Source organism: Patiria miniata, unplaced genomic scaffold (genome assembly GCF_015706575.1).
Source record: "Patiria miniata isolate m_02_andy unplaced genomic scaffold, ASM1570657v1 HiC_scaffold_1, whole genome shotgun sequence".
NCBI lineage: Eukaryota > Metazoa > Echinodermata > Asteroidea > Valvatida > Asterinidae > Patiria > Patiria miniata.
This window is the reverse complement of record NW_024037047.1, coordinates 37,549,275-37,573,819: the sequence shown is the minus strand read 5'-3', so window position 1 is coordinate 37,573,819 and position 24,545 is coordinate 37,549,275. Positions and strand designations below refer to the sequence as shown.

At 40.5% G+C, this 24,545-nt stretch overlaps 1 protein-coding gene across 1 annotated transcript in view; it reads left to right on the top strand.

Moving 5' to 3' along the window:
- The window catches only part of LOC119729802 (probable isocitrate dehydrogenase [NAD] subunit alpha, mitochondrial), a 28,381-nt gene extending 5,987 nt beyond the window's left edge, over positions 1-22,394 (top strand). The window contains exons 2-7 of the mRNA XM_038202555.1: positions 4,967-5,020; positions 11,758-11,841; positions 13,318-13,490; positions 17,306-17,435; positions 18,747-18,880; positions 22,269-22,394. Coding sequence (XP_038058483.1) covers positions 4,967-5,020; positions 11,758-11,841; positions 13,318-13,490; positions 17,306-17,435; positions 18,747-18,880; positions 22,269-22,317 — 624 coding nt within the window. The 3' untranslated portion in view covers positions 22,318-22,394. The remainder of the gene's footprint in view (positions 1-4,966; positions 5,021-11,757; positions 11,842-13,317; positions 13,491-17,305; positions 17,436-18,746; positions 18,881-22,268) is intronic.
- The last annotated feature ends 2,151 nt before the right edge of the window (positions 22,395-24,545 follow it).

Below are 24,545 nucleotides of genomic sequence, written 5' to 3'. Positions count from 1 at the left end.
CGTAAAATAAAAAACTGGGGGGGGGGGGGGGGGGGGAGCTTGTACCAATTTCAATCGGGGGCGCTGTTCAAATTCGACGATTAATAACACACGTATTTTGAACAGGCGGACATTAGACCAGTATAATTTTTTGGGGGTGTCAAAGCAGGGGGGGGGGGGGGGGTTCGACTTTTATGTTCTATTCCTTTTACTTTTCTTCTACCTCTTCTCCTACTCTTTTATTATCACTTCTCCTTCCCCCTTGCAATCTACAAAAATATTGAAAAGCCTATCCTCCTTTGTTTGAAGAGTCTAAAAAGTACGATAGAACAATCCACTTATCTACTTGCGAGCATTCTCTTGTCACTCATTTTGTTTAATTCCTCTCATAAAATAAATAATGCGAGTCTGGACTAGCCCCTTTCCACAGTACAATAATAAATAAAGATGACGGGCTGCTCCTCACTCCATCCATGTATTCAAACATAATGTCAGAAATCTAAATCTACACGCAATGATGGTAATTGAATTAAAGCCAAAACAACTTATCGCTTCCCTCCCCAACCTATGTCAACCTTCTTCAACCCCCCCCCCCCCCCCCCCGCGCCCGCCCGGCTGTTTCTTTTGCGCTTGATTTCACACGTCTTGCAGTGACTTTGCACCCTGTCTTGCACATGCGCTGTACCCCTTACCTCGCCCAGCTCCCACATATAAGTTGCTGGCATGCCACTAAAACCAAAACCACAATTTCCACGCTCTCTTGCAGACCTCATTCAATCAATACTTATTGAACACAAGTTTACATTAACAAAACGAATGCAGTCAAGAATAGATCTGTCCAATCTCGCCAAATAAGCAAAAAGCACAAGAAATGGGCGAAGACGATCTCTCTTGAGCTGAAAGCTAAACAGAGTATGCCCTATGTTAAGAATCTCTCGGACTCTCAGCTCTCTAACATTGAACTGATTGCTCTAGGCAGGGGTTTGAACTTTATACCCACCCCTAGAAAACCAAAAAGGTCCACCATCCTTCGCCATTCCCAATCATTTTTCAGAAAAATGAGATTACGTCTAAAAATGGCAGGGAGAGTGAGACCTTCAAATTCGCATCCTTTCAAATTGCCCTCCACTTGGAATCCCCAACCTACCTTCAACCTTAATCTAGAATCATACATTGAGGGTACTTTGGAGGAATTATCCAAGTTGGAAATAAAAAATGTAAAATCTAACATATCAAAAGCGGAACGCATCGCTCTGACCGGCCTTAAGCAAAGACGAGACATAGTCATTAAACCATTCGATAAAGGCCGCGGTGTATGTGTTCTAAACAGACAAGACTATATACATGAGGGGCTACGACAATTATCAGGCCCACACTATGAAGAGATTGATAGGGATCTGACTGGGGAAAACCGCGCAAAAGGTCGCTCAAGCCATACGCAGACTTCACATTGATGGAGTAATATCCAAAAAACATTTGAGTTTCTCAACCATGACAACCACGACATCAAAACTCCTTGCCTCTACCTCTTACCGAAAGTTCACAAAGAAGCACCCAAAGAAACGCGGTTTGTGGGGAGGCCTATTATTAGTGGTTGCGGAGGTCCGACTCAATCAATTTCAAAATACATAGACTATTTTCTGCTTCCGATTGTCAAACAACAAAGCACATATACACGTGATTCCGGGCATGTGCTTGAAAAACTAAACAACGTGACATTGAAGCAGGATAGCCTATTGATCACATTGGATATTGTGTCCATGTATACGAATTGCCCACAAGATGAGGCAATTGAATCAGTCTGCGATGCACTTGAAGTTGCCGATAACAGTCTGTACGCAATACCCAAACCTACAAGAGAACACGCTCGCTGTCTCCTGGAACTTATCATGCATCGAAACATATTTGAATTCAATGGAAAGTTCTTCAGACAGAAAATTGGCGTGGCTATGGGAAGCGAATGCAGTCCAGAAATATGCGGTATAACCCTGTTCAAATATGAACAACAAATTATTCTCCCACACAATCCTTCAATTGTGACTTACATGAGATACAGGGACGACGTCTTAATAATATTTAACGGTAACGAAGACCAAGCCGGTGACCTCGTCCAAACTCTAAACCAAATTCATCCCACGCTCAAGTTCACGTCAGAGATTTCAAACAGTCAAGTCACCTTCCTCGACCTCGTCATCTACAAAGGCGAACGGTTCAAAAAAGAAGGGAAACTGGATACTCGAGTAGCAACCAAAAAAACTGATACCTTTCAGTATTTTGCTCGAGATTCAGCCCACCCTGAGTCAGTATTTGGCGGTTTGATTAAGGGAGAAATAATGAGATATGACCGTATATGCACACACTCAAAAGAATTTGAGGAGAAGGTTGAATTCTTCAAAGACAAACTACAAAAACGCGGATACAACCAAGAAGATTTAGCCCTTCTTCCCCAAAAAGGCGAAACTCGCGTGAACTCTAAAAAGCGTGCAAAAACCGAAAAGAATATCCCGCTGGTCTTTGTTTTACCCTACAACCCACAAATTAAACACCCAGCTCTTAAGCAGGCCCTTCTGAAACACTGGAATCTGATCAGCGATAATGATTTTCTCAGTGCACTCTTTGCGACCCAACCCATCCTGTCATACAAACGATAAAAAAACATAAAAGATGGCCTGGTCCGTTCAAGGATTAACCCATCTCCACCATCCAACCAAGAAAAAAACTTGGATGAGGAGAACATTCAAATCCTTTGGAACTTCTTGAAGAACAGAACTAACATAATGGTCATTTAGGCATGGATTTCGAAATAAAAAATAAAAAATAAGGAATCCACCTAGTCTGATCATTACAAGAAAAGCTAACGCGTAAAATATTCTTTACCATCATTAGCAATAAAGTAAATACGTACAAAAGAATTAAACAAAGGGTGACTGATGAAGTGCGTAAAAAGGGCACAGAAAATATGCACTGTTTCCCCCGACACACAAAAAAGAAAAACAGGTGGGACGGCATATTATCACCGGTATAAATCAAAACATTAAGTGAACTAGAAACAAAAACCACATGTACACAAACCAGTCCCTGCGTCGCCTAAACACCGGATGAGTTTTTTTGAAACTCCCGCTCTCCGGTTATCACCAATCTAATGGGCCCGCTGGCGAGGTATGTGTTGACAAGTTATAACCCACCCATCACCGCAACCCAGCAGTGGAATTGACTTTACTTCCTATATGCGTATTGAATTTCCAAAAAAGGAAAAAAAACCTTAACAAATACGCTCTAGGCAGTTTAGTCATATAACTACACAGGTATCCATACCAGTGCTTGTAAGTCTTAAATAAACGAAAATCTTCCCTAGCTGGTTGCAAACACAATGTTTTCAAAAAAAGATTCATCAGCTTGCAGAGCCCCTCGTACTCCAATGTTATCATACATCCCATAAAAGAAAAGAATGAGGAACGGCCCTGCTGATGCTGATAGCAAATCCCATCCCCCTCCCATGTTTTAAACCCTATTTCACGGCGGCAACTTTCTTGGAATGACCTTGGAACTTTCCAACAAGTTATTAATATCAACAGATTATTTCCTGAATTTTGCCTGCACAAAACCGGTTCTTCCTTGCTATTTTCCTAGCCAGAAAACCACTTCCTTTTAAGAAAACACAAGTCTGATAAAAACTGAAATGCATGGTGGCGGCCAAACTCCATTCCATTTAACTTAAAATGTAGTGGCGACATGTATGATTACGCCCCTTCCTATTAAACACAAGATGGCAGCCATGAATTAGAATGGGATATTGCAGGCATCTGCTTGGCCATTCCTCATGTTGTTGTGTCACCTGGACTTGTCCAGGAAAGAGACTATGCAATCACTATGTCTCTAGTTTGTATGTATTATTGGTTTTGGAATTGAAGGCCTTTGGGCCACAGGGTTTAGGTAAACTTGTTTAATTCTGGGCATATGCCTCTGGCTTTCTTTTTCTTGCTTTTGTTTTTGTTTTAATATTTTTTGAATATTTGTATGTGTTTTAAATGCCGAATGAATAATAATAAATAATGTATCGGCCTAGTACATGTATATATATGTACGTGTATGGTACATGTATGTACCGCGCCGGCATGTGGTATTTTAGTAAAATTGGTCTCGTCTAAGAAGGTGAGGTCGAATTAGAACTAACTTGAATCATAGATGCAGCTCGGAAACCTTCATAAAATTATGATGTCAAAGGTCACATACCAAGGTCAAAGGTCATCTGAGGTCAAGTTGTAAAATAAGCGGAATGTAAAATTGGTCTCATTTGAAAAGTTGCTGTCCAATTGAAACCAAACTTGGGTCATACACATGTACATGCAACATAACAACCTACATATGATAAGGTTGCATACCAAGGTCAAAGGTCACCTGAGGTCAAATTGTAAAACAGGCTGAAATTGTCAACTTGGCCTCATTTGAAAAGTTGAAGTCCATTTGGAACCACACTTGGGTCGTAGATGCAACATGGCAACCTTCATATGAAAATGATGTCAAAGGTCACATACCAAGGTCAAAAGGTCAACTGTGGTCAAGTTGTACGATATGCTAAGAATGTAAAATTAGTCTCATTTTAAAATTTAGTCACTCTTTAAAGATTGTCGCTAAAGCAGGCGAGATGCATGGTTCAAGAACCAACTTGTTTTAATTAGGCCTATAGGGGGCAGGTTCCAAAAACATTTTTGAGGAGGAAAAGGCTCTACTAGCGCTTGAATGAAAAATTTATCTTGGAGCCTACTATCGCCAGATCATGACCAATGTTATAAAAGTTAATTTGTAGAGTCCTAGTTACTTTGAATTCTGTTTCTGTTTCTATTGAGTCAAGTTATCCTGCCGTTTTCAGACGAAAGTGGCAGTGAGTGTGTCCAAAAATGATTGTACTATTTTTTCTTTATGTGAGGGTCATGTATGTTTGTCCTTTTGATATTCTGCTTCTGTTGGTTTCATTCCTGACTTGTAGGCACCAAGCATCAAAAGGTTGGTTGGTACCGGTAGAAGATACTTCTCGCAAGAGGTAAGCTAAGGATTGTGTTGTCTTTCCTCTTTCTGTTCTGTGAGATTTACCAGAGATTCACATAGAGCATGAAAAAAAATCAGACTGGCAGATTTAGGTCAGTTTTGCCTGGTTAGGTATGCATCAATGGACCGATCCAGTAAGCCCCTCCGACTGCGCACGTGGGCAAATTAACACATGCTCCTCTCCAATGCCACACTGCATTTTCCTGCTACGCGCATCATACGCGCGTGCACGCATGTCGGACTTTTGTGTACGCATGTCGGACACAAATCACGGCTGTGATTAGTCAGAATACCATGGGGCGGTGCTTACTGGATCGGTCCATTGTAACAAAGATGTTAGTTGTACTAGATGTGTATGTAATTGTATCTTGGTTCTTAGGTCTGCATGCACATTAAAATATATAAAATGTCTGTGGTGGGTGACTATATTCCTAAATTAGCTTTTATACTCTGGGTCCTAAGTACTTATTGCGAACTCGGACTTATTTATGGCACCCTCTTTTGTTCAACGTCGCACATTTGCACGTTTCTGTAATAGTATGGTGCCGTCCTCACTCTGCAGTTCGTTAGTAATGCACTGTCAAGATTCTAGGCTTGCGACCGTAGTTTAAACCGTGTCATTTACATTGACCTCGTACTGACAAACTTCTAGATTTGACACTAAAACTCAAAAGCCACATTGATAATGCCTTTGGACAGAAAGAAGCATTGTGTTTGTAAGTCTGGTGTAAGTAGTAGATTTTATGCGACAGCGATTTTTGAAGATGACTTAAAGGGTTGTTTTTTCGCATCAAGAAGACAGGGAGGGTTTTCTGTGTTCTACATGCATGTGGTGTGCTTTGAATTTTCGGCTTGACATTTCACTTAATTTCAATTATCGTGAAGACAGCAGGGGTCACTCTAGAAAACGCCAGATTGGGGGAAACTGAGGTTCCCTCAGTTCCCCGGTTCTACCCGGTTCCAATATGAGAACCGGAACCGCGAGTACAATCTTTTCGAGAACCGGATACCCGCTATGCTCAGTTCCGGCCCCAGAAGAATCGGTTCTATTAAATTACCTTTTCTCTGGGCACAAAACCCAGAGCCGAGAATCGGTTACATTGCAATTCAATCCCGTGAAGGCCAGGACCATTCACTCTGGCTAGTCACAACAAAAGCGGGGAAAACCTCACAGACTCCCATATGTGTCACGGAGAGTCAGAGACAAAAACTGCCCAACAGAGCCTTTTTTGCGAGTTTGCGGTCAGCCACGAGGCGCGCATACAGAGCATTGAACCCAATACTGGCCCTGTACCATGGATGATTTCGTTTGGACAAGCGGTGTAGCGTGAATTTAGGTTTATGAAATATGGATTGCACCGTGGTATTGCGCATGCTCACGCATAGATAATTGGAAAAGGATCGCTCACAAAAAAGGAGTCCGTTGTTCACATGAATCCATTTTCATATAGCACTGGCTGAAGTAGGAAAGTACGCTCAGAAATAGAAGTAAGATTGCTGCTGTGAATTGTGGGCATAGTTCCTCAAGTTCAGAACAAATTTCTTCAGCTGCAGGATCACCTTCTCCTAATCAAGTCCCTACAGTCTCTCTTTTTTAAAATAAATTTAACGGATAAGTATCTTGAGAAAACAAATGTGTCTACATTTCAGCATAGATGTGCAAGTGCCCTTTATAGAAATGTTTAACACCCCCCTCCCCCCCCCCCCATAAGGATGACATTGCTATGCCCCTGCACTAATACTGGATCGGTCTATTTAGGTTCATCTGCCGCATGAAAGTTGAATTACACCATTTTTAATAACAGTTGTTTTGCTCTCTGGAATTGCATTTTGTTCCATACATGTATCAGCAAAGTGGGAGACATTTGTGGGAAGTTTGGGTGTATTCAGTTACCACAACATACTCTCATCTTGGTGTACATGTACTATGGATCTAAAAAGAAATTGGTGATTTAATAATTGTGTGTTCATTTTTTATTTATTTAATTCAACAAATTAAAGGTCATCCACTTTGGATGGGGTCATGCTTGATGGGCCCGATGATCCATACATGTAGAATTGTTTTGCAACTTTAGGTAGTTGCCCACGCCGCATGGGATGAGGATTTTTCCACAACCATAACTTGCAAAAAGACACTGAAGACTAGTTCAACTTTTCACCTTTTCAGCATGCCACTATTAAACCTTCTATTCCATTGGTAAAAAAATGTTCGAAGTCACGCAGGTCGAGTCCAAGTCTGAGTCCGATTGGCGGAGTCTGAGCCATTTGACATCGTGACACGAGTCCGAGTCACTGATATTGGGACTCTAGTTGGACTGAGACTCGATACTGAATTAATTCGAAGAGGATACCTGTACATGTCCATTATGAAGTAAAATACATGTAATGTATTAAAATGTGGAAAATATAACGGCTAACTTCAGATTTTATACCATCACAGCATTAGGGATCCAAACGTCAACATTGTAATGGATACACAGGGAAGTTTCAGACCAACTTTTACATTGACATTTAAAACAAAGATTGTATCTCTCAGGTTTAATTTTTCAGGAATTTTCAAAGGAAAACAGGTCTTTTCATTCAAACTTCTGATCTGATGACGTCATCAATTTCTTTTCACGCACATGTGTTCTCTGCATAAAGGTCATCATATATAATTTTGAAGCGATTACTGCAAACTTTGCTACAACATCCAACTGAAATTCATTCTAAATTTTTTTTATCTGCCGCTAGAGGCGCTGCAACATTTTATGACGTCACTGGTATTTTTTTTCTTAAGTACAATCTAGCCAGAGACTAATATCATTGAAAGCAAGTTCACATCTTTTTCCAATTTCAAATTATGAGGCGCTTCCAGTTGGATGTAGTTTTGCAAATAATATCAAAAATGAAGACAGTGGATTATTCTTTCAGTACCCGTAAAAAGCAAAATCAGATTTTCTAACAATTGATTTTATATTGATTTTCAAAGATTAAATCTAGAAATCTTTGGTTGCTTGTCATGCTTGTAATCTGATACTTGATTACCAGAAAGCTTGAGAGCTATGTTTACTGTGCTATTTGAATAAAAAATCTGGATGTACATATCTCTCGCGGTTGATTTTTCAACAATTTTAATGGTTTAACCCCAACTCCCTAGGCCTTTTTGCTAGGATGTAGCCTCAATTCTGCAAAATCCTCCAATTGGCCTCATGGAAAAATAGCATAAAGCCTCAATCTGCAGATTCCTCCATTATTTCTTGAAAATGGTCCGTGGAAGGTGACCACTGCCTGAATCCTGCAAAATCCTGTGGCAGTGACTGTCAATGTGTTGAAGCTTGGCCAGTGACATCCTGGAGCAGTCATGGCAGTACGGAGGATTTCAAGCTTTATCCAGGCCTATATTTATGCATGGCTGAGCAAAAACAACACAAGGTCCGGCCAAGACCTGACAAAGTGCATCCTACAAAATCAGTAACGCACTTTTGCCATGTAACCTCAATCCTCCAAATTCCTTCACTTTGGCAAAGAGGATTTTGAAGGTTTCAGGGCAGTTAGGGTTAAAGGTCTTTTCATTGTAACTTCCGGTCTGGCAAAATGTCTGGTGATGTCATCAATATTTCTTGTTCTTAACATAAAACTGATTAAATACATCAATTATAAAGTTATTTCAGCAAACTTTGCCACATGCATCAACTGAATATTCATTCTATACATTTTCAATCTGCCTGTAGAGGGCGCTCTAACATATTGTGACATCGGTTCATTATGTGTACAGTGCAGTGTGTGACTATTGTCATGATTGTGTATGAATTATATATGTGCACTGATGCATAATCCGCCATTTTGGTTAACAGTGCGACCCTCATGTCGCAACACTCTCTATATACGGCTCTGTTATGACGTCACTGTAATTTGTTTGTTAAAGGGAATATACAACAATTGCAAACATTAGAAAACAAAACTAACAATTTTTACGAAATACCTTAATAGAATGTTGGTAAATGAAAGTCTAAAGCATCCTGTAAAATTATGGCACCTGGTGTGAAGTCATTTTCAAGAAAAGTGGTATTTTGTATAAATTTCCAACGGTGGTCGGCCGACCACCGTTGGAAAAACCTAACTATTTTTCAACTACTGCTCCAAATTTACCTCTTTTTTTTCAGTCCAAATTTTGGTTACATGTTCATGAACGGTTGCAGGCCAGCTAGACTGGTTTCCCTACCTTACAATTTTCGGGCATCAATAAAATTATTCATTTCATCTTTAGTGGAGTCAGGGAACCAGACTATTTGAACATTTTTTTTTTCTTGATTTTTCCAGCATTTTCGAACACAAATCTTCAAACTTGTCTGTGTAACAGTATTTGATCTATTATACTAACCCCTCAAATAGTTCATTTCTGAAAATTACAGCAAAAGCCAATGATGTACATTCCCTTTAAGTACAAACTAGCCAGAAATTTACATTATTGAAAGCAAGTTCACATTTTTTCCACTTTCAAATTATAAGGCACTTCCGGTTTGGACTGGAAGAAAGGGTCATGTGATTAGCCATACAAGATAAAATGAAGATCCTGGATTATTCTATCAATTCCTGCAAACACCTAGATACTTGCGTTGATACAAAGTCATTTTCAATGTACATGTATGCAATGCGTTCTATACATGATGTCATTTTTATTGACCAGGTATGTGACTGGTTAAGACACATGACCATCACAAGTGTTGAATCAATTACCCTATTTATTCCTACTGTAACGAAACAGGGGTAGATGTAGACTGATATCAAGTCTAGCCCAAGAAGCATCACGTCAACCTGCGTGTTTTAGCGCGTGATACTGTGGGGCAACCAATCAGCATGCGCGTCCTGCATGTACACTAGGCTGATGAGCATGTCTGGCTATGAATTATGCAGGCATGTACCGCGTGATCGAGTGCATGATAGTGCACAGCGACCAATCAGCAGCGTGCGTCCGGCATGGTCTGGGGCGATTGCCTCGTGGCCTGGCGTGGGTTCGGCACTCGTGTGAGAGACTTCAATGAGTAAACTACTGGGAGAGACCGCGTTGTGAAACAAGCGATTTTCGAGCAATCTCGTGAGCGTTTACTGATTTGCGTGGTTGGACTGGAGCGGGAGAAAGTCCCAGCGCGCCTGGTGTGATCGGTCAGTAAAGCTGGACTTGTTGTTTACATCCCCCTGTGCATTTTAAGGTCTTATCGGATAAGATTTGGGGTGGATTGTTGTTAAGAAGTCGGGATATTTCAGATATAGGGCCTGAGTTAAGTTAGTAGTCGGACCCGGAGTAAATCTGAAGGTTGGGGAACAGTTAGGCTTAGTTCAGACTTAAGGATTGTCTTCCGTTGTTTGGGCCATTTAGCGTAGCTGCGGTACAGCTGCCCTGTGAGTCCGTAGGCTTGTTTTCCCATTGAGGAAATAGTGTAGCTAAGATTGTTTGGAAGGTCTGTCTGCCGTTGATCTATGCCAATTGGAGTGGCTGCGGTTGATGCGGACTTGGAAAACTGAGAGCTCGCTTTTCCTGCCGGGGAACCCGCTTAATTGTGGCTTTGTGGAGGGAATTGCATGCCGTTGTCCTGTGCAACTTTGGCGTAGAAACAGTTGATTGCGACCCTGTAAAGTCTGTGAATCCTGAGTTTCCCGAAGGTTTACTGGGTTAACGTCAGGGGACTATTATTATCATCGGGTGGGTTATAACGTTACTAACTACCCCGTGTGTGTAATTTGCTGGTCAAGCGAGTAGCAAGGACTGTGTTGTATTGTATAATTTTATTCTGTTATTGTAGACCTCATTAGAGTCATTTTGTGCTAAGTGAAAGAACGCTAGCCAGTTATTTAAGTCAGTGGTGCAGACGACCACTTTATAAACTAGGAACCCCGAGAAGTATAGGTGACGTATACCCAAGTAAGGTTACCTTAAGTGAATAACCCTGCTCAGCTGTGAATTATAATTGTGCAAGTTAATCATAAGGGAGTGCAGTTGACCCCTGTTGAACCAGACGTTTATAATTGTATAAGCTGAAGGGTGCAGTTGACCCAAGAGCTGTACGAAGGTTATAATTGTATAAGCTAATGACAAGGGGAAGTTGACCCCTCAGCTAACAGCGAGGTTTATTAGTGTTCATTATCACAGCGAGGTTTACTAGTGCTTATTCTAATAGCGAGGTTTACTAGTTTTCATTATCACAGTGAGGTTTACTAGTGCTTATTATCACAGCGAGGTTTACCTGGATTTATCTTAACTGTGAGGTTTATCATTGCATAAATTATCGAATGGTGACGCATTGACATTATATTTGAAGTGTGCTAAAGGAATAAACTAACTGATTAACGTCTTGGAATAACTGGTTACTGTGAAGCTTATGTAGTCCCGCTCTCTGTTGGATATATCTGAATAAGTTAGTCTCCTCTGTTGTCAATAAAGTCAAGTACTTAATCGCAGATCGGTGGTATATTTCCGCCAAACGAACAGCCCCTAGGCTTAGTCCGCCGTTCATTGACTATATCCCCCCTTGCGTTTGGGTAGCCACTCATCCTTGCGTGAGGTTAATAAATATTTTTGTGGGTTAAGGCCAGGTCCAATTCCATCCATCGATCAGGTCAGACTGTCGGGTCACCTAGTTATTCCCGCCACAAAGGGTGTATAGCTCATTTCGCCACACTACTCTTTAAATGTTATCTTACTTTAAAAAAGAAGAGAATAATACATAGTTAAAATTTTGTATTTTTTTCCAGCCGAAAACTGTTACACTCATCCCAGGAGATGGCATTGGCCCTGAAATATCAGCGTCAGTGCAGCAAATATTTGCTGCTGCAGAGGTAGGTACATGCAGTTTCTGGTCAATTCTACTTGTACGTGTATAGCTTATGTAGCACACATAACACAGGATTTGCCAAGAAAAACCTTTTTGAATCCTTTTGTAATTACACAAAATATTGTATTTACTGTTCCTAAATGAAATTTATTGCCAGCTTCTTGCTGCCTTTCAACTTTTAACTTTCAAAATATTGTAACTGTATACCCACAGGCCTCCCAACAAAAATTCAAATGCAGTTGCCCTTCAGGCAGGAATGCTTGAAACTGGTTGCCTGAATTTCATTTTCAGTTGCCCAATAACATGAATAAAGAACTTTTAATATTGCCACAAACTGAAGGCAAATCCTAATGTACATTTTGTACATGGCTGCTTACCTGATGTGGCTCAGGGCAGTCCGACATCCTGGGACAATCAAAATATTTTGTACTCGGCTGCTGCGCTATTGCCATATTGCAAGAGTGCGGCCGACCGTGGCTGCGTGCGTGTGTACGGAACCCGCGCTCTGCACCACGCTGGTACATGGTGTACAGTGGTCCAGTCATAATATTATTGGAACACACGTACACAAACCCATGTTTGTTTTACATACTCTATGTGGACATTCCTTTCTTTTCGTGAAGTTAAGAAAACTCCGTACAAAAAGTAACTTTACTAAAACTGTGAAAACTAATTCAACCCCAAATTTGTTTTTTGATTTCCTTGAATGTTTCTCGTCATTCTGCGACAGATAACCCTAACCCGAAAATGCCTCTAAACCTGTTTTCCAGAGAGGGCAAAGCGTTATGTGGACACGGCTTAGTCCACATAACGTCAACACAACCTGCATTATGTGGATATCTTTTGTGCACATGTCCACATAGTGACTGTAAGACAAACTCAGGATGGCATTCGCTACCTACACACATTACGTACACGAAATGTTATTGCATGATGTAGCCGGACTGTACATACAGACTGTGATTGACCGCGTTTCTGTTTTGGCTGGTACCCGTTATTGGTTTATGCGTAGATTACCAACATCAAATAGCGAGAGCGCAGCAGCTGAGTACAAAATGTCAATATTATCATGATTATTGTTCGATACTGTGCACATGTATGGGATTCTGCAACTTAAGAAAATCCCATGGACTAAATTAAAGTGTGAAAATGTGTGAGTATTGGTGAAAAAAACAGTGGTTGCCCGTCGGGCTGGCAACCTGGAACTTTTGGTTGTCCGACAAAATATTTTGGTTGTCCCGGGACATCGGACTGCCAATTTTGTGAGCCTTGACCTAGACATTTTAAGATATTTACCACATTCTTCTTTGCTAAAATACTCTCTATTCCAGAAGCTACTTGCTTGCCTAATACTTGTTTTCCATGTATGTACAAATATTATGTATATATTATGTATCTGTAAAGCTTGTTTCACAAAGTGTCTCATATGTACAATTACTTGAGAGATTACGAAGAGTTCTGTGTTACATGAATATCCCAGGTTCCTATTGTCTGGGAGTCGGTGGATGTGACCCCAGTTCGAGGACCTGATGGCAAGACAAGGATACCTCCTGAAGCCATCGACAGCATGGGAAGGACCAAGCTGGGTTTAAAGGGGCCCCTGGCCACACCAGTTGGCAAGGGCCACATGAGTCTCAATCTGGCTCTGCGCAAGTAGGTTCCTACATTATTCATCGTAGTATAGGTTGAAAGTGACATACAGTACTCCCGTAGTGAGCTCAACACAGTGCATGGTAACCCTTGGTAAATTCTAATCCATCATTCTGGCGAGTACACCGAATATTTCAATATTTGATCATGAACCAAATATTCAAATAGCATTTTTATATTCAATTGTTTTGAAAATAATGTGGCCACGAGGAGATGATTAAAAACATCTATAATGTTATTTTAATTATTGTGCAGTTTTGTTGTTTACCAAATGCCACACTTTAGTTGAAAGCCACTTTTGCATATGATTTTCAGAGCTTTCGCGAGACTATTAAATGGTCAAATATCGGCCATTCCTCTACCTGCTCTCTTTACTATTAATAATAAGCTCTTTGTCAGTTTTCGTCAAGCGCAAACACATGCAAATCCCGAGCAGTGGCCAGTCTAGGCACATTTCAAATATTTGAATAGTTGATCAAGTCCAGCTAGGGTATAATTTGCAAGGGGCATTTTTTTGGGGGGGCCCTCATATATACAGCAGGGTGAAAACTTAAAGAAATAAACATCTGTTTCAAAACTAAAATGAGTGGGGATCTTTGCTGTTCTATATTTTAGGACAGTTTTCTTTAATACGTGATGTCGCTGGTTGCAATGGAAGATCTTGAAGTTGTGGTATTTTATAGAGGATCAGCTTCTCATGCATCATAAAAAACACAATGGATATATTTTAAGGACCAAAGCAATGTTAGAGTTCCTTGATTCTCAAGACATCGACCAAGTATTGTTCTTTCCTGTAGTATTCTGTTAAGAAGAGGAATTAATCACTTGATGGTTCTGAATGTTTCTGACACCTAAACTTCTCTATGAGTGGATACTGAAGATAGCTTACTTCCCAGTTCTTGACAAGTGTACTGTTGTGACTGTATATACGTACATGTCCATGCGCACAGTATCACTGATTGGTGGGACAGTGTCTGCTGTGGCTGTAGAGTCCTATTCTAGAGTGACAGTCTCTGCCACAGGTGCTGTATGTGAAGGCTTATCAATTCCTCAGAGCTCTTCTCTTCTCTCTCCCACACTTATCCTGTATACTGCAGCCCTCCATGCTTGGCAGTTGTTTGCGACCGATTCCAATTTATTGGGTCAATGTTGCACTGTTTCATCTCGCACAGGTCTGCAGACATTTATTAAGCTGAGAGCAGGGCGATCAGTGGCTCCGGTGCCAATGGCAAGCTGGCTGTTGAGAAGAGTCTTTGGGTATCCTGCCATTATTCATGCGGTGCCTATGGCTGAGCCATGGCAGGCGTCCCTGACACAGGAGGGCATACATGCTGGGAATGTTTGCCTCCTCAAGGACCTTCTGGTTTGGCACATTTAGCCACTTGATGCCAAGGATACGTCTAAAGCAGCGCCGATGAAATGTGTTAAGGCGATGTCCTTGTTAGGTGTATTGTCCACGGCTAGCTGCCATAGAGTGCAGTGATGAAAACACGAGCCTGATACACACAGACCTTCATGTTCTGTGTGAGGGCACAGTTTTTCCACACCCTTATGGCCGATCTTGACATGGCAGAACCAATGCGTTTGCTAATTTCAGCATCGAGGGTCAGGTTGCTGGTGAAAGTTGAACCCATGTGAATTCCTGGACCACTTCGAGGATGTGGTCATTGATGGAGATGGATGGGGCGATGCTGATGCCCTGCTCCATGATGTTGGTCTTCTTGAGGCTGATGGTCAGGCAAACTCGCTGCATGCGATTTCAAATCTGTTGATGAGACACTGCAGGCCTTCCACAGTGTGTGATGTCAACGCAGCATCCATGGACGTTGCCAGAATTTTTTAGAGGGGGGGGGGGCAAAGCACATTTTCTCCCCAGAATACCTGTACTTGTCCAGCATATATTCTCGATTTATCATTTTTTGAGGGTGTGCAGGGAAATTTTCCCCCCTCCCATTAAATTAAAAGCAATATGACTTCGCCCCTCTTTTTCTTTCTTATTTTCTTTTTTTCCCTCCTTTTTTTGTTTTGTTTTTGTTTTTGCTTTTCCAGGGGGAGGGGGGGTAAGTGCTCCCCCCCCCCCCCCCCCCCCCCCCCCCCCGGGATATGGCAGCATCAGTGGTGTCATTGAGTTCTGACTCTCTTGCTATTTCGTCTGGATTTGGACTTGAGAGGGCAGTTCTCATGATGCTTGGGCTTAAGGTTTTTTGATGCCAGCATACGTTCCCTAGATGTTTGCGGTGTCTGATGAGACCAGATGGATGTGGCTGCAAAGTTGTTGTCAGTTGTCATTTTAACACTGTCTGGCCATTCTTTGTGTTGTGCTTCTTGCGGGTTTTAGGACTGCAAGTGTTTTCTTGCAGGTTTTTTCTTGTAGTTCAGAAGTGTGGTTCATTTACAGGATGTGACTGATTCCATCACATCTGGATGGGCTTTAAACCAGTCTGCATGGTTTTTTTTTCACATTTGCTAAAGACTGACATTGCTGTGTTGTAGATGGCATCTTTGATGTGGCTCTATTTGGTTGTACCAGTGTCTCCCTCAGGTGTACTGTAGAGGGCTTTGTCAAGGGAATCAGCAAACTCCTGTGCCAGCTGGGGATAGGAGACCCTAGCAGTGTTGATGAGAGTAAGGCTTTCTGACTTGGAATGATGGATTTTCTTAGCCTGTAGCTTGACCTTATTACATACTGGTGAGTGGTCAGTGTCACAGTTCATGCTGTGGTAGCTGCGTATAACTAGAACCTTGTTGATGGAAGCTTGTTTAGTAATAATAAGGTCCATCGGGTACCGGTGCTTAGAATGTGGATGTCGCCATGATACCTAGTGGCAGGGTTTGGTGCAAAAGGCGGTGTTGGTAATGCATAGATCATGGTACTTGTAAGTGCACAGTTCCAATAGTCACTGTCTGTTCTCATTTATTTTTCTGGTACCAGATTGACCTAGACAGGAAGGCCAAGTATCATGATCTCCCCCAACCCATACATTGAAGTCACCCAGCAGGAACAAGTGTTCAGATTTGGGAATGTTACTGAAAGTGGTTTTCAGATCCTTGTAGAACTGATCTTTGACCGAGGGTGGAGAAGAGAGTGTTGGGGCATAAACGCTGAGTAGGTTAACTGGGCCTGCTGAGGTGGACAGTTGGGCCGACAGTATGCATTCTGAGCCTTTGGATGGTGTTTCGATTGCGCTCAGTAGACAGTTTTTGATAGTAACCTACTCCATGCATCGTGGTTCATCTTACTGTTTGCTTGCCAGTACAAGTTGTGCTCCTCCTCTCTCAGTGATCCACTTCCAGCGAGACAAGTCTCCTGGAGTGCTGCGATGTCTACATTGAGCCCAAGAAGCATGTTGTTTATGACAGCGGTCTTTTAAACATTGCTAATTTGTGTAAGATCTTCAGACAATCCTGGACACATACATGTACATGTAGTCCTGACGTTCCAGCTTGCAAAGCAAAAGGCTTGATGATTCTTTCTTGTATTTGACTTTAATTTGCTTAGTGCAGTGATGCAGTCCACTTGACAGGGCAGTTAGTGACCCTAAGCTCCAAGCACCCATTGAAGCAGATGGACTGTGGCAAGCCGGCACCTTAATGGCCGGGGGCTGCCCGGCTTGAGGTGGGCAAAAGCTTTCCAGTGAGAAATATAGGATTTTGTTAAGCCTATAGAACTACGTTTTTAATTTTCGGTGTGCAGGTAAGATTTGAATTTGCTGCCTGTTGGTGATTCTGAAATACCTAAAATGAACTGCAATGTATTGATATAGAATGAAAGTAGAACAAGACATTGATTCAGATTATGACCTTCTTTATCTCCATAGAGAGTTTAATCTGTATGCCAATGTCAGGCCCTGCAAGTCAATAGATGGGTACAAGACACCATATGATAATGTGGACTTGGTAACAATCCGAGAGAACACAGAAGGAGAATACAGTGGTATTGAACATGTGGTGAGTATTATAACCCTGTATGTCCCTCTCCTCATAACCTCCAATCCCTACCAAAAATCCAGAAGTTAGCCAAAGTCACATTGTAACCTTAATCAGTGTGAATAGATGAATTGACAATAGCCTAGACGTTGTCTTTATAAACCAATAGTTAAACTAGAAATGTGTTTGTGGACAAACACAAGCTGTTTCGGATGCTATGTACATGTACATTAGATTTGAACTAGCCAACCGATCCCGTTAGCTCGGTGGTCGAGTGGTAAGACATCTGCACTAGAAAGCAGGAGGTCGTGGGCTCGAGTCCCACCCAAGTGATTTTTCCAACTTTCACTTGGGAGGTAACATTAATTAATTTCTTGCTATCAAAGTTTTGAGCAAAATGAATAAAAAACAATGGTGGTAATCATGTTGTTGAGGACCCAGTTTCCTTATAAAAGAAGAAAAAATTGTCCACGTCCACTGGCCACATCCTTTGTATTAATCTGTGTCACAAAAGGTGTTCATTAGGGAAGAAAGTAAATTGCTACCAAAAGTCAAGAATGAGTCTGCGCACTACAATTTCTGGCACACGGTCTATGTCTGGGGAAAAAATGAACACAATTTTGAAGTTGCCAAAACAAAAATGTACAGTAGCTAGGTGTATATTTTGACCTATTTTGTGACTTTTGGGAATGTTGTTTCCACTGGATAGGGTCCCTGAACAATTAAACGTGTAGACAATTGGTAGCGCCCAACTGCTGAAAGGATCTCTCAGTTTAAAATATCCCTTATTGGACATCATGGGCTTATTATCTCATTACAGGTTGGTTTAGGCCTATCACATTACACTTACATGTAAACATTGTTATTCTTTCAGGATGGTGCAGTTATTGCATTATGGGCTCACTTTTGTTACATGTGAGGTCGATATTGCATATTTAGTATGTTACAAGAATCTGCACTTTTCTAGATGTCATACCATCTATCAGCCCACAGTTTGTTACATGAAACATACATGTATGGGGTTTGTTTGATTTGTGGTGTCTGATCACATTTAAAATTCTTGTAAGTTTGAATACCGGTACATGTATCTGGAAAGTAACGGTCAAGTGATTTCACCCTCAAAATGAATATTGCACGGGAATATGATGTTCCATGTGAGCATGTGTTTAGTTGTGCTATTTCTTTAATACTATTGATTAAGGAAACTGTGTGTTTCTTCTTGCTAAAATCGCTCACAATTTGATAATCAGTTTGGTGAAAGAAAACTAGGTCCACATTCAATCTACTGATCCAAGGTCTTTTGCTGTGTTCCACTTGCTTTGTGTGTTACAGATTGTTGAAGGTGTTGTCCAGAGCATTAAGCTAATCACTGAACCTGCCTCAAGAAGGGTGGCCGAGTTTGCCTTTGAGTTTGCCAAGGCTAACAACAGACAGACAGTCACTGCAGTGCACAAAGCTAATATCATGTAAGTTAATGCTAGAACATTGTCTCACTGTGGGTTCTCATGACACCAGCTAAAATTATTGTTTTGGTGTTCGTCACTCAGATTGACAAAAATCGTTGGGGAGTGGAATTTGTATTTCATATTTTATAAATTCCACTTTGTCACATCCAAAGTAAATTGAGGGAGTTGAAGTTCAATTTATGGTTATAAACCTTGAAGAAGACACAACTATTCATAAGATGGAATTTGCTTCGGATTGATATTGAATACTGAAGATTCGCAACAAACATGAAACTACAAAATATTAAATACCAGTCAACTGTTTTATGACCTCAAACCAAATTTTTTTCCAATAAATCAGAGTTTTCACTCACAAACATCGCTCTTTCAACACGTGGAAAGTTGCACACGCAATTGATGCGATCGCCTGCTTGCAGTAAAGTTATGTTGTGGGGAGGCTCGACCATTTTCTAGAGAAGGGGATTACCTTTTTTCAGAGCGTGTAAAGGTGATGTCGATATGACTGGGAAAAAAAGATATACATTGTATCCCCTTCTTTACACAATGGTCGAGCCGCCCCACAGAATAACGTTACTGCAAGCAGACGACCGCATCAAGTGTGTGTGCAACGTTTGCGGTGTGCAAAAAGTGATGTTTCACTGTTTGCTTGTAGATCAATGGGACTGTGCCTATGGATTTGGTGATTAAATTTGTCTGATAAAAAAATTTATTGGAGAAAAAATAACACCTTCAGAAAAATGCAAAATATAAACTAGAGCTACATGTATGCCTGTTTAACAGTTTAATGAACAGGACATAGGCTTTTCTGCATTTTGTTTTTGCTAATATTTCAGAAATCTATTTGGAAATTCATACAGAAATATTGTAAAGAAATCAACCGATTACATCATTATGGCGTCACATTAGATTTTGCCTACAAATAACATTGTCTGACTTCCCACCAAGTTTTATGACGATCCAATCAGCCCTTGCATATGAAAACAATGTCATCTTTAATTAGTAAAGTTTATTATCAAATTTGTCCAAAAAGGCAGAAACGAGCAGAAATCATTTTACCCTGATGACACGTGTCGGACTACCTTCATAAAGACTTTTGAGCCAATCAGTCAGATAGTTTATCAATAGAAAACTTTGACAAATGTTCATTCATGATCATGTCACATGTCCTGTGATGACGTCATCGTAAAGTCATTTCAGATTTTGTGTGCTACTTACTATTATCTACCAACTCACCAATTTTTATGATGATCGATATTTTTGATGGCGTTATAATGACATCACACAATTTTCACAATTTTGTGAATATACCTATTACCTAACCAACATGATACAAAAAGGAATATTGAATTTAGCATATTGCATCCATGAGATATGGCTTAAAGGTCCAAAACTTCAAAAATTGATATAAAATCACACAATGATGTCATGATGACATCACCTCAATTTTTGCCTATAACTACATCCCGGTCTACCTACATACTGAGTTTTACCCAATCAGACTTACTGTTCTTTAGATGTAGGATCTTACAGTTTGTACATTTAAGATGACCCATGCTGACGTTATCATGACGTCACTCTTCCGGACACAAACGCACTTTGGGGTCTTCACATACCAGTAGGTTAGGTTTCATTAGACATGTTAGAATACATAGCCTCTGTTTAGGGTTAAAAATGCTGCGGTTAAAAACTTGTACGAAGTCTATGGGATTTGGGGTGGAATAAAAAGAAAAAGAAAGGAAAAATCAGAACAAAAACAATGCTTTTCTGCTTTCATGCGGAAAACAAAAAAAATATCGGGGGCTGGGGGGGGGGGGGTAGTAATGAAAACCTAAAAATTAATGTTAACTGGCCTTATGTTTTAGATTCAGATTTATTTTCAGGAATATGGCATTTTCTTGATAGGAAACATTTGAATACTGTAACATTTGGCCTTATAATACAGGATGAGTAAAAAAAAATAAAAGGCACCAAATGGCGCCCCCTATTTTTTACGGAAGTTCTGCAAGTATCGCTTTCCAGATCTAGGTTGTGAAAGCCCAGTTAATAGGTCATCCAAATCACTCATGTACTTTTCCAGTTATGGAAATTTGAACGTTTAAGGTAAGTGATATTTCAGTAAAATGAAACCATGTCGTATCATTAAAACGATATCAGAATAATCCCATGTCTCATGGTAGCCAAGTAGAAAGCACGGCAAGACTATAAACTCTTGACATTATACAGCTTGTTGTTTTAACATTGGAAGCAGAAGGTGTATAAATGTTATAAGTGCACGCTATCATGGTTATGAGAGGTTTTTTATGTGTCTTTTTTTAATATGAATTGTCTTCATATTTTGCTTAAGTATCACTTACCTTTATTGTGATTCGTAGACAAAATTATAAACTGTGTTTGTGTTTAAAAGTCCATAGCTGGAAAAGTACATGACAATTTGAATTATTCTTTTACTAAAAGAAAGCTTATTCACTTGGGCTTTCACATCCTATATCTTGAACGCGCTACATGCTGAACTACATGTACTTCAAAAAACAAGGGGTGCCATTTGAGTTCCTTTTTTTTTAGTCACCCTGTATTACTGAACTACCTGTACACCATATGTATTGTTCAAATCAAATTAGGTTTTTCCCTTCACAGAAGTATAAACACTGTATACTCAGTGTGTTACCTCCCCGAGTGAAAGTTGGAAAAAATCACTCGGGTGGGACTCGAACCCACGACCTCCTGCTTTCTAGTGCAGATGCCAATACCACTCGATCCCCGAGCTAACAGGATCGGTTGGCTGGTTTGAATCTGATGTACATACGGTAGCAGCGGGTACTGCATTAATGTATTGCTTATCCAGTGATGACTTGGATTAAGTCTCCCTGTGCAGAGATGTAAATTTAATAAGGAGTTTTGCCTTCCACCGACATTTTAATAATGCTGTTCAAGTGCTTGTGATGAGAAAAATTACATGCTTAACAGGGTGGGATTGAACCTATGTACAAGTTTCTGCTTTTCACTGCAGATGTCCGATAGATACCAATTTGACATAACAGTGGCCGTGAGTACCATGATCACTCTTTTTTGATGGGATTTTGGTTTCAGGGAGATGTTTATGTTAATGGTGAAAGGTAAATATTAAATTATGTATTGATGCTCATTATGTGATATGGCCTATAAATTGTACCAAATACAGAGTTTTTTTTCTGACTTATACTACAACAAGCATCGACATGTAGTGATAACAACCGTGATTCTGCTGGTTATTAAAGTGTGGGATGCCTGTTTTATAGAAAGCTGAATTGGCTGGATTGAAATGCCAGTCTCAACACATCATATGCACATTGTTTACCAGATTAATACACGTAGGTAGTAAAAGTGTATGTGAATGCAATGTGTTTTGTAGGAGGATGTCAGATGGTCTGTTTTCTCCAGTGCTGCAGAGAAGAAGCTGAGAAGCACAGGGACATCAGATTCAGGGAGATGTATCTGGACACAGTCTGTCTCAATGTGAGAACTCTTTCCTTTCACTTTAATAATTCAACACTCACTCGTTTTTGTATCCCAAACCGAAAAGTAAACACTTTGATATCATTTCTGCTTAAAAATTCACTTGAGTATAAAAACTCCCCTTGAATATATAAAACTCCCCTTGAATATAAAAAAAATTGAAATCTTGTATAAGTGATCTGCATTATTACCTGGGTGTAGACCTTTACCGTACATGAGAAGTGGACGAACAATCTAACGAAAAGAGACAGGTGAATGGAATTACCCTCACAATGTGATCCCAATAGTGTGTGAGTGTGCTGAAGAGATGCCAAAATACAGAAAATAAAGAAATCCCCCCAAAAGCATGGACAAGCAAATGACAGTGACTTGAGTGCAGTCATGCCATAGACTTAGTGAAGTTGAGTCATTGACACTCACAGTGACTCGAGTTGCGTTGCAGAAAGATTGATTTCATTCTATTCTGTTTCCCGTAGTTGAGTCATTTGCTTGTAGTTGAGTTGCATTGTTTACTGGTAATGAATCCATTCAACAACAAAACTTTTCACCTTTTAGTAAATCAAATGGCAGAATTTGTCGTTTTCTTTTAATTCTGGGTTCCGGCACGATGTCATGTCTGGTCACTGACCTTAACACGGGGGATGAATTTTGACCGTGTGTGTATGTGCGTGCTGAAGTGCTTTTGGTGCTACGGCATGCCATTGTTTTCACCCAGTGGATAATGGCAGTTCGCCACTTCCAGTCACAGTACCCCAGTACTTTGATGTTGGATCTGAAAATGGATTATTTGTTCTCTAGTATCAAGCATCAAAATGAAAGAAATACACAGAGTTTAAATTCTTGTTCGGTTTCATTTCATTTGTTTGATTTAGCTACATTATATAAGTATGTACATGTAATTCATAATTTTCTGATTACTTTTCTTTAATATTTTGTTTGGTCATAAAATTGTAAATTATGTTGTATCATGTTGACTAGATGCTAGAGGAGAGGGAATACAATGTTTACACTCTTTCCTCTTCCAATTTTGTCACTTTCCAAGAGTAGATCAACATGTAAGCAGAGAGTTGACCGATTTCGGCCTGGCCACACAATGGACGATCGCATATTAGCATATTCATTAGCGTCACACGGCGTGACTTGGCATGGGTCTCGGTATTGACCAATGGAAGCAGGCAAAGGGTGAAATTTATCAATAAATAACTCATGAAGGAGGCTTTGACGCAAATTTTTACTGCAGAACATAATGGATAGGAACCTTACTAGTATTTGTGAGACTTGAAAAGATGGACAGACATTGCTAATGCCTGTGTTACAGCTTTCAAATATGCACGTAGCAGGCCTATTTTTCCATTTGAACAAAAGTAAAACTTATTTACTACGATTTTTAGCACATCATTGGATCAAGTTGCATGAAGATACAGTCTTCCAAACGGGAGAAATTAATTTTCAAAGATTTTGCCCGCCAACGTGAACATGTGTGTGTACATGTAGTTTCATTCAAAATAAAGTGTTACGTAACCTTTAGAAATCGCCCTTCGCAACCAAATGTGTGCTTGGCAGGTATTAAACACTCTGTTTAAGACCGGCTGGAGTCTGGATGCTGATACATGTAAATACCAGCATTCTAGACTCCAACCGGTCTTAAAAAAAACAGAGTGTTTAATACCGGCCAAGCACATCTCCATTCAGTGGCGTAGCCAGGAATTTTTCGTTGGGGGGGGGGGGGGGGGTGGGGGGCGCTGGGGGGCTGGAACATTTTATGGGGGGCGGCGTCATGCAGGGGCGTCAATCGCTTCTCAAAAGTGGGGGGGGGGGGGCAGGACATACCTTGATCAGAACTGATGCGAGCGCGAAGCCCTTACGGCGTGGGGTTCGGGGCCCGCTTAAGGGCACCGAAATAAAAAAAATAATTCTAGATGTTCTGTGGTGTGATCTGAAGCAATTTCTTACCACTTTCCTCCATGCTTTAACTAATATTTTCTTAGCAAAAGATAATTATTGGAACATCGTTTTCAACGTTGGAGTCATTAAATCAGCTATCGGTATTCTGAGCTATAGGCCCACTTAAGTGGCCCTGAACAAAATTGGATTCTCGATGCTCTGTGGTGTGATCTGAGGCAATTTCTTACCAATTTGACCAATAATTATCTTAGCACAAAAGATAATAATT